The following is a 10599-nucleotide window of genomic DNA, read 5'->3' as shown; positions in this document are numbered from 1 at the left end:
ATATATATGAGACCTGTGCAGGGTGTACCCCGCCTCTCGCCCGGAACATTAGCTGGAGATAGGAACCAGCAACCCTCCCGACCGGGAGGGTTGCATACAGCAATGCATACAAGTAACTATCATAGATATACCACAGAGGCTAACATCCACCAAATAAATGGTGCTCCTGGATTGGCTGTTTTCCAAAGACCAACCAATAGTGTATCAAGTAGCATTGTGACTAGGTAACTTGGCTTTACAAGCTGTATTTTCTTTTGAGTATCTAAGAAATGCTCTAAGAAAAAAAAAAGCTAATGGGCAAAATTTACGTGAATAAATTAGAAACATTTACCAGTGGAAACACAAATAAAATGCTTTTAAATGTTTTCGCATAAGGACCTCCTATGAACGAGACAAGCATGAAAGTTGCAGTGTATAGACAGATCATACCTGGACTAAACAATTTGACTCAGATTGAAGATTCTTGAAAATACTGTTAAACCTTTGAGAATTTCACTCTATTTGTAAAAATGAAAGAACTTCTCTGGTGTTTTGTCACCTCCCTAGAAAGAGTCATCAGTGAAGTACTTGAGAGGTACTTATTGTATCAAAGGAGAAAATCATATGCAACAATGACTACCTCCTTGTGTTGTTTATCCAACATCTTCAGAAGTGACTAGAGTTCAGTGTTAAAATCTGAATGCCGAGAAGAATGACGCACAAAGCGGCACCAGTCTGTTTAGTGAAACAGCAAAAAGCATAAATTATTCACCAGTGGTTCCTGTAGAGCTTTTATGTTGAGGATATTCTCACATAACCAAAAGAACAAGTTGGTTCAGATTGAGTTTTATGTAGCTTCAGGTGTTGTCGTGGGGAATATAATGTACAATGAAGCTGCAAAATTAAGTAATAGAAAAGAAAAATCAAATTTTTTTCATTATGCATTTCATCAGCTTTTTACCATGAGGAGCAAGATTATCGACTTAAGAGCAACTGGAGTGCCAGAGAAAAACATAAAACATCATTTTAAAAATATTTTTTATCTTCTGTGCTTATTTGATTGTCAAATATCGCATGATGCCGTCAGTGTTGCTCACACTTCCTTTATGTGAATATAGAGTGGCCGAAGGGGGCAGTGGGAGGCTGAGGCCTGAAAAAGACAGAATTAAGTTAAGTTAAAGTCCAGGTCAACAACATGTTTTAAAAAGAATACATAAAAGTCAAGTTCATTCATCTAATGAAGTTATAATCAATATTCCGGAATAATCATACAGAATTAAATAAACAGAAGATTGATAGATGGATGAGGAGATTAAAAGGATTGTGGGCTGGAGCCAGTTTTGGTGGTTTTACTCATGCAGATAACAGAACATAGACAATTAGGCCTCCTCATGATTGAGTATGAATTGATACATGGTTGGTTTAAAACATCTGGCAGAAGGTGTCGGGTTACTCCCTGAAAGATCTGAGGCAAGGTACATTTATTTGTAGAGCATATTTCAACAACCAGGCAGCACAAACGTTTTACATGATAAAACATAATGTAACAAACAAAACAGTGGCAAAATAAAGCAATGTAATGAAGTTGGAATGAATTTATGTTCATGCAGATATTATTATTGAAGGCAACTCCAAACAAATGTGTTTTTAGCCTTGAATTTAAACTGTTTTGCAGTTATATGGAAGTTTGTTCCAGATTTGTGGTGCATAGAAACTGAATGATGCTTCTCCTTGTTTGGTTCTGGTTTTGATGCAGAGCAGAACCAGAACCAGAAGACCTGAGAGGTCTGGAAGGTTGATACAACAAGAGAAGATGTTTAATGTATTGTGGTGCAAAGCCATTCAGTGATTTATAAACTAACAGTATTTTAAAGTCTATTCTCTCAGTGGAAGGACTTTAGATCTGGGGTGTAGTTCTCCATCTTCCTAATTTTAGTGAGAACTCCAGCAGCAGCGTTCTGGATCAGTTGATCAGACTCATGAACACACTGTCGCAGTAATCAATGTGACTAAAGATAAACAAAAAGGATGAGATTCTCTAGATCTCACATTAGTCCTCTAATCCTGGAAATGTTCTTCAAGTGATGGATAGATGTGGCTCTAAGGTTCAGGTCAGAGCTCATCACTACTCGGTTTTGTTTCTGTTCAGCTTGAAAAAGTTGTTGCACATCCTCAAATGTACCTGTTCTAAGCATCTGTTCAGTGATTGGCTGGGCTCAGAGTTACTTTGTAATATATTGAAGTGTATCATCTGTGTAGTCATGGTATGTATCTAATCTTATTTCTCGCTATAACCTGAGCTAGCGGGAACATAAATAGGAGGGTCCTAGGATTAAACCCTGGATTAAATGCCACATGTGACATCTGTCCACTCTGATGAACACTACCTATCATGTTGGCTGTCGCATGGCAAACGCCTCAAATAAACAGTTCCAGAATGTATGAAGCTACAGATCCAAGGAGTTTTAAATGAGCCATGTTGTTTAAAGTAACAGCACCTAGCTGGGAAACAGACATGAAATGAAGACATGGTTTCTAAGGTTATATTTTCTTCCTTATTAGAGCAACACTTTTAACAATATTTATTTCAAAATCATTATTTATAAAAATACAGTTTTTTTTAGCTACTGCTTAACCTCACAGTTGCTGATTTCCTCTGACCTCTATTCATCTTTTCCCAGGTACAAGAATATTGTCCGGCTCCGGACCTGCTGTCCTGCTTCTGGCGTGTGGCCTGGTGAGGGATGCCTTGTTATAATTTGAGAACAGTCGTGATTTGCTCCACGATGTTGGCCCAGCTGTGTGCTTCGAAAGCAAACAGAGGATCAAAAAAAAAAGAAAAAAGAAAATTGCCTGTTTTACTCCCTTCGCCACCCACTGACCACAACCCTGAACTCCACCATGCGGACAGCACAGTTTGCTCCTCATTTTCTCGCCACTTCTGCTCTTGCACTTAGCACATTATTAGTAGCCACTATAAACACCAGTCACAACGGCAGCAGAAGGAGCATCTTTTCTACAGACGCCTGGTCGACGCCAGCAGAGACGCCGCCTAACACCTGGACTCTATCTTGTTGGATAACTCTCATGGAAGAATGACTTTCTTAAAGTTTTGCTGTTGACGTTTCTGTGTTCATTGCTCAAAAGTAAACGAGAAAATCAAGGAATCTATATTTGTGTAGTATATATGATCCTAGCTATATGTCTGTTTTATTTGAAACACATAGGACTAATGTATGTGCTGTATACATAGCTGCTGCTGATATTGGCCATTGATCATTGTGAATAGGCACTCTAGCCTTCTCCAGATGAGATAAATCTAATACAAGTCTGTGTTAAATTAGACGATTGATGTTAACCTTTAAGTTAAAAGGGTCATTCTTTTCATTTCTCTTTCAGCCGTATTAGCCATCCAAATTTCAGATGTGCATAATTTTACATCCTGTTGGTGATTCATCATCAGAAGTGCATGCTTGGTCTGGAGGTTTTGAAGATTAGGAAAATATCTGACCTACATGAGACGACATTTGGAGTTTAATGTTCCAATGTTTTGAACTGCAGTTTCTTTTTCTGTGCTAGCTTTGGTGTGAAAATAATGTCCTCTTGTCATTTTAATTTGTAATGCACCCTTAGTAGGAATAAAAAAAACAGAAAGTCACTATTTATGAGTTATTGTAAATCCTGATACGTGACAACTGGATGATTGATTCTGACCACCATTAATCTCTGAAATGTTTCAGTGGCTAATCACAAAGGAGGGATTTAATGAACTGTAGATCAGAAATGCCAACGCAGGAACACAGAGGATCTAGACCCTGACCACACCCTTGTTTAAATGCCAGGTATTCCTAATGTTGTATTATGAAATCAAGGTAAATCATGAAACGCATAAAACTCTTCTTCTGTGTTAAATGGGACAAATTCTACAAGGTCTAACTGCAAAACAGCCATCATTAACAGACTACAAACAAACTGCGATGCTATGTGATGTCAAGGTTTTTATTCTGTGCTTTCAGGTCACTTTGGAGTTGTCAACCATTCACACAGAAGACCAATTACAATCGCGATCACCTCATTCAGCAGGAGGAATGTTCATGAAAAAAAAATTTAAAAATCGGACTTCAGTAAAAAATTGGAATCGAGCTGCTGTGTGAACATAGTCTTAATTATGGTGGTACATGCATGTAACTTAATCAAACATCAATCTTTGGCAGGGAGGAGGCCAATGGATGGATGAATGTAGAAAACTTCATCTTCTACACCACTAAGCAGGCCCTGTAATAAGGGTGTGTTGAGTTTTTAGATTTGCTGTATTTTTACATTTCTCACAGATAATGTAAGCAAGACTGTGATGAAATAACAACCAGTTAGACAGAATTATACACGACGGCCTTCAAGAGAAGAGTGTTAGTTTTGTTGAAATTTCTTCTCTTTGATCTGGCCCTGCTACATATTTTACAGCTTTACATAAAGCGCATGTTTCCCAGGATATTTTTAATGTGCACCGAGGATTTATGAATGAAACGCTTTGACAATCTGGCACAAACACTGGAAGAGCGGCGGCTGGAAGAGCGGCGGCTGGAAGAGCGGCGGCTGCAAGATCTTTAACATGACCCAAAAACTAAAATGAATCTGTTATTGTTGACTTTTGAGCCCCATCCAGCAGAAACTCGGATTCTAATTCAAGCAGAAACAGCCATGAATGACAGAGCAGCAGATATGTGAAAGTTATCCTCCATGAGTACAGTGTTGCCAAAGCACTGCAGTTATCCCAACAATGAGATCAGCAGCTGATCAATAGCACATCTTTTATCGTTTATTCAAAACCCCAAACTATGAGGTGGCCAAACAAAATAAGCATGAATATGTAGCCCTATATTTGTGGTATGGCATAAACTAAGAACTAATAGGCAACAAAACAGCTCAACATGCAATAATCCCTCTGCTGTGTGTTCTCGAAATGCAAAACCTCACTTTACAGAGCCGAATCCCCTCTCCTGTATAGTTTATCACGTTGCCAAAGAACGGTTTAGGGGGAACTTGTTGATTCAGCAGCGAGGTCCACAGGCTGATGGAGCACAGGGTGCTTCCCGAGACCCCGAGACGTTCCAGCAAGACACGGCGCACCGTGCAGCACCGCACTGCACCGCGCCGCACAGGGCAGGAAGGGTCAGCCCGCTCTAATCCCTCTAATTCCAAACCGCCACAGCTAATCTACCATCACTGTCTCATTTTCGCCATTCTGCCGTGACTGGGGGACTGATTGTTTTTAAATGAGACCTGTTATATAATATAGTTCAGAAAGTTTATTTTGCAAGAAGAAAATAAAAATATAATAATTATAGTAGGGCAATTTATTTTCCAGAGATGAGAATGGGATCGTGATGCTGATTCCACTGAAAGTTTGTCTGAATGCTTTCGGAGAGTGTGTTCAGTCCGAGTGGGCGTTTTATCCAAACCGCCGTGTAAAAAAACTAACAAAAAAGCGTTACAGATCTGTATAACTTGTAAATGAATTAAGAAGCATGTTAACGTTTTATTTTCTGTTGGGTTTTTTTCAGAGCCATTTGAATAGGCAGAGGCCAGTGATGTACTGTATTTGTAACAATAGTACCATGTATTCATATTCACGTGTTAAGAAGTCCGAAGTGGATTTTACATCTCTTGAAAATGAACTTGCATAAGATGTGTTTTTGAGGAAAAAGAAGATTCTATATCCATATATATATATATATGTATAAATAGATATATCAAAAACATCTCCATGGTTCTATCCTATTCTAGGGGGGTTAGCTTGATGGTTCCTCCCCCCCCACTTAACATTGAATAATAAAGAAGGAGAGACTGGAGCTTTGACTGAAATTGTATCGTTACTGGAAAGGTGGATTAGCTTCTCAGTCTCTAGCAGCTCACGCTCCGGCGGCAGGTCCTTCTTCCAGGGATGTTCTCTCAGACACATCGCTCAACGATCCTTCTGTTCTGTTTCAGGAAGCCACGCTCTTCATCCACTCTAAATGTGTTTGTTTCTTCTAATAATGTATCTCCATCTTTGATGCGGTCCTGTCTGTCTGTAAGCTGTCAGAACTCTAAAGAACTCTGGTTCTCTTTTTCTTTGGTATTGTGTGAGGCTTCTGTAATGAAACATTGCAACCGTTTGTATTATAATGACAGTATCAGAATAATATTTAAATAAATCATTTTCACAGATGAAATTCAAACACTGAGGGATCACGTCTGTTTGCACACTCGGCGATGCAGTAAATAGGCTGGAAGAGGCTGCTGACGGTGCTGAAACAACAAGTCCCGCTATCCGACTCGGTCAACAGATCGATAGACGGAGGATGGAAACCCTGAGCGCAGTGAGAGAAAGAGCAACTCAAACAGTGTTTCAAAATACACACAAAATAAGTTAGGCATGCAAATGTAGTATTCGAAATAAAAGTGATTATATGGTTCATGTGACTTCAATCATTACCATAGTTACTAAGCTGATAACAACTGCCAATGTGAGCACGCCGCTCGTTATATCTCCATATGGTGAGGAACCCCCTTGGGACTGAACACACACTGGGACTGCTAGCATGAGTCAGCCCACAGCTGGTGGAAGTGACCCGTCAGATCCAGACGATCAGGGGTGAGTTGGCACCGTGTTCACTCCTGCTTGATTGGAGTGAGCTAGCTGGATGTGGGAAGGCCTCAAGATGATGGCATGGAAGGAAATGTATCTTGCTAGAAGGACTGTACCCGGGTGGCACCCTAGAGGAGATAAGACATAACTCTGACATGAGACCATCTGATCCCCAGAATTCTAATCCCTGATGACCTGAAGTCTTACTCTGAGGTTTCCCACACCATGATGTCAGAAGAAATGCTGACCCATCTCTCCACATTGATGGGTTTGGTCCAGTCCTCTTTGGTGCCACCTTTGGCGATGCTAGTCAGTGAGACACGACAACTAAATATCCAGGACTATGATTGTTTGTAACAAGTACCATTGGTCGTACTTGATTGGCATTTAGAGCTAAGTTTGCCGAGCCCCAACAGCAAAAAAGATTAGCTGTTCCACTGAGCTTAGCTTGTTATCTAAAGGAATTACATTGGAAAAACTGTCAGAACTGCCAGTCCAAACTGAAGCAGGCAGCAGTGAACCAGGAACATTGCTGGTGGCTAGTAGTGCTAATATCCATCTGGGAATTTAACTATATTCCAAAATTGTGTAAAATCAGTGATGAGCTAATTTCTACATACAAACTATCACAAAAGCAAAGCGGCTTTTAACTGCAGCTGTCACTAAGCTGTAGCTACACCAGGGCAGCCATATTTAATCTAAAGGGCAGAAACTGTTGCAACCATGTGCTTCAACCAATCATAGAGAGTCAATGGGTAGGAAAGGTTTCAACTTCCTATTAAACTACTGTTTCTAAATGTGTACTGGTTGGGTGATACTTAGAAAAATAAGCTTTACTGAGAAAGGTTATCACAAACGATAACAAGAAGAAAGACATTGGGTGTGGGGTAGAGACTGGTACCCTGGTCTTAAAGGCATCTGAGGCCTTTAAGACCAGGGTACCAGTTGGGCTTCTGCAACGTTTGGTTTGTGTTACATCATTCTTAACAAGAGCTTTTATATTCAGTGTGTTCAGATTGTAGTGAATTAATTCATTGTTCATAGTTTGCCACCTGAACATTGTGAGTTTACATAGCTTACCATTAACTAGCTGAAAAGTCTAGAATTTTGATCAGTTCATTTAGACTATGTTTTTAAAGATTTTTAAATCGTTTTTTTACCACTGAGTCAGCGCAGATGAGATTTGGTTTGAGTATTTTTTTTAATATCTTTTGTCTTTTCCTTTTGGCCTTTTAGCTGTTATTGCGCTGTTAATAACCAACAGTAATAATGAATAAGTAACAGATACTGAAAGCTGAAAGTTCGCCTTTTAAAAATTGGCAGGAGCACTCACTCACTTCACTTCTGAGATCATTCTGAAGCTAAATACACAAGATATATATTTATTAATTTGATTCTTTCATGTTGAAGTTTGTCACTTGAACCCTTCAGTGATATTCTTACATATAAGGCAAAATTATGTGAGAAGAGATGTATAGATGTCACAAAGATTTGCACGATTATTTGTAACATGTACATATTAATGACATCAGATCTTTATCCATTCCTTCTGGATTCATTGTAAACAAGAAAGAAAATATTTGTGCCTTTCACATGCATATGATCTGCTTTTGTATAACATTTTATCAAGTCAGAGGACTCCACAGCACTTCACTCTACATTCAGTCATTCACACATTCACTCATTATTGGTGGTTATCTACAAAACAAAAGAGATGGATGAACCCCTAACTAAGCCCTCAGACTGAGTCTATGTTGAAGTGTGATCGACAATACCAGATGTCCTGCCACCACTCTTCTGAAAAAATATATCTGACAGATCACATCAACCATCAGATGTCTGAGAAAAGAAACCTTTGGCTTCAAAAAGCTCCAGAGCATTTGCATAATAAATGGGTTCTGTTTAGCAGTGGTACACTCTGACAACGGTTAATTCAAAGTCCAAACTAAGCCCATAGATATGCTGGGGGATCATGTGATCAGATTTGGATCATGTGGTCAGATTTCTGTATTTTCAGAGTTACATTATCAATGCAAACTGGCAAGGGAAGAAAATGTAAACTCCATGCAAAAAACCCCACGCTGGGATTTGAACCCAGGACCCTCTTGATGCTAGGCAGCAGTGCTGCATTTAATTAATATTTCAGTTGCCCATTTATGACTTTAGGTAGAATTTTATTTATGAATCATCGTCCCTCACAGTAAGATCTTAAAAGAGAGAGAAATGTTATTTAAATTAATTAATTCTTAACTCATTCACCTCTTCAAACCTTCAGTTGTTGAACTGGATGTGAACAAACTGGGTTCCACAGCAGCCTTGATCCTGTAGATATGGAAGTTTGTCTCTCAGTTCTTTACCTTTTTAAGACTGTTTTGTTCCCAACTGTTCTCAGTGTTTCAATGCTGTTTCATTTGACTCCTCGCTCTAGAACTGACACCAGATGAAACAGTTTTCCTTCTCGTGTCTCACTTTCCCCTCTAGCATAATTGCACTTTGTTTTGTGCTGTTTGACGGAAAATGTCTGCTTAGCTGTGGTGTAAACAGTGATTTCATGTGTAAATGATTAATTAGGGATGTGCCATCGTGTATTCACAGATCAACATGCAAGAACAAGTAAGTCTTGTGTATGTGAATACACTTTCACTATAATTGCAATCTATACATGGCTTTATGGAGCTGCTAAGAGAAAGCTATAGTACTGTGAACAAGTAATCTGTTCACAGATTTCTCTTATTTTTGCTTTGCATTTTTTTTTTACCTTCAGCATTTCAGATCATTAGCCTAACTGGTTGATGCCTTAGCGGCAACAACTGCCATGTAGAGTTTGCTGGAACTGGTAATGAGTTTGTTATATCTCTTTAACTCCATCCTGTTCAGAGTCAGGCTGCAGCATGTCTGCAGGCTGGATGATGAGTGGATTTCAGGTGGATTTCTTCCAGTCATTCCGAGGTGAACTTCCTGGTGTGCTTTGGATCATTAGGGTTGGGGTTAACCCAAAGTGCCTTTGAGCAACTGGCAGAGTAATATTTTCTAATGGAGCAGAATTGACTAGCTATGTTTCCGTCCGATTGTCATGCAAATTTTGGGCAAACTTTTAAAATGTTGTCAAAAACAGAAAAAAAAAGAAAATGAAAATTAGGTATGTTTCCATCTACTGAGTTAAAGCAAATCAACCAGGCTACACATAACACAATGTTGTCACATGTTGACATTATGTTTGACTGTAATAAACAGGAAGTTGAAATCTGGCATGGACTATACAACTCAGAAAAAATAAGATGTGAACTTTGACATTTTTGTGCCTCTGGTAAGGCACAGAGCCGTCAGAGGATGTCAGGGTTAGGTTTAGGGTTACATCACTCCCATCCCCCCGTAGTGCCTCTGACAGTGTTGCCCTCCAAGATGGAGGTTTGGAATTTATCAGAGTTGCATACTTGTGATAAGGCACAAACCCATCAGTGGGATGGATTCACTAAGTCAGAACTTATTGTGTCTCCATTTCTCCTTTAGCATATTAACTCTTATTCAAAAAAGCCAAAAGCCTCCTCAAGTGAGCATTAAAGCTTTTTTGCAAAAAATGAAGAAGTTGTGTCAAATTTAGCTGTTTCCAACAACTCTTTCTCATGCAAAATGCACATAAAAAACACTGATGTGTCCTCCTGGATGAGTCTTTGGAGCTCTCTTTATGTTTGTTTTAGAGAGAATTCAGGCTTTCACCCAGGGTTCCTGATCCAAAACCTGAGAAATGATTTCCAGAAACATTGTGTAGGTTTCTGTTCTTGAATTTACTTCAATTTGAGCATGACTTGTTGCTTTTTTATATCTTTAAGCCTACTTTATGTTGTCAGACATGCAGTGTCAAAATCTAATATTGATTCCTCAAATGAAGCGATGAGATGTGGCCAGGGAAAATGAAAAAAGAAATGTGGTCAACAACAATTTACTAGTTCAAATATTTCAAATATACTTTTTCATATAAGGCCAGGATTTTA

The 10599-nt window shown here is 39.0% G+C and overlaps 1 protein-coding gene across 1 annotated transcript in view; it reads left to right on the top strand.

Moving 5' to 3' along the window:
* The window catches only part of vstm2a (V-set and transmembrane domain containing 2A), a 107693-nt gene extending 101496 nt beyond the window's left edge, over positions 1 to 6197 (top strand). The window contains exon 5 of the mRNA XM_008438497.2: positions 2661 to 6197. Coding sequence (XP_008436719.1) covers positions 2661 to 2737 — 77 coding nt within the window. The 3' untranslated portion in view covers positions 2738 to 6197. The remainder of the gene's footprint in view (positions 1 to 2660) is intronic.
* Positions 6198 to 10599: the final 4402 nt, after the last annotated feature.

This window comes from Poecilia reticulata, linkage group LG20 (genome assembly GCF_000633615.1).
Source record: "Poecilia reticulata strain Guanapo linkage group LG20, Guppy_female_1.0+MT, whole genome shotgun sequence".
Taxonomy (NCBI): Eukaryota; Metazoa; Chordata; class Actinopteri; order Cyprinodontiformes; family Poeciliidae; genus Poecilia; species Poecilia reticulata.
This window is presented reverse-complemented; position numbering and strand designations above follow the sequence as displayed.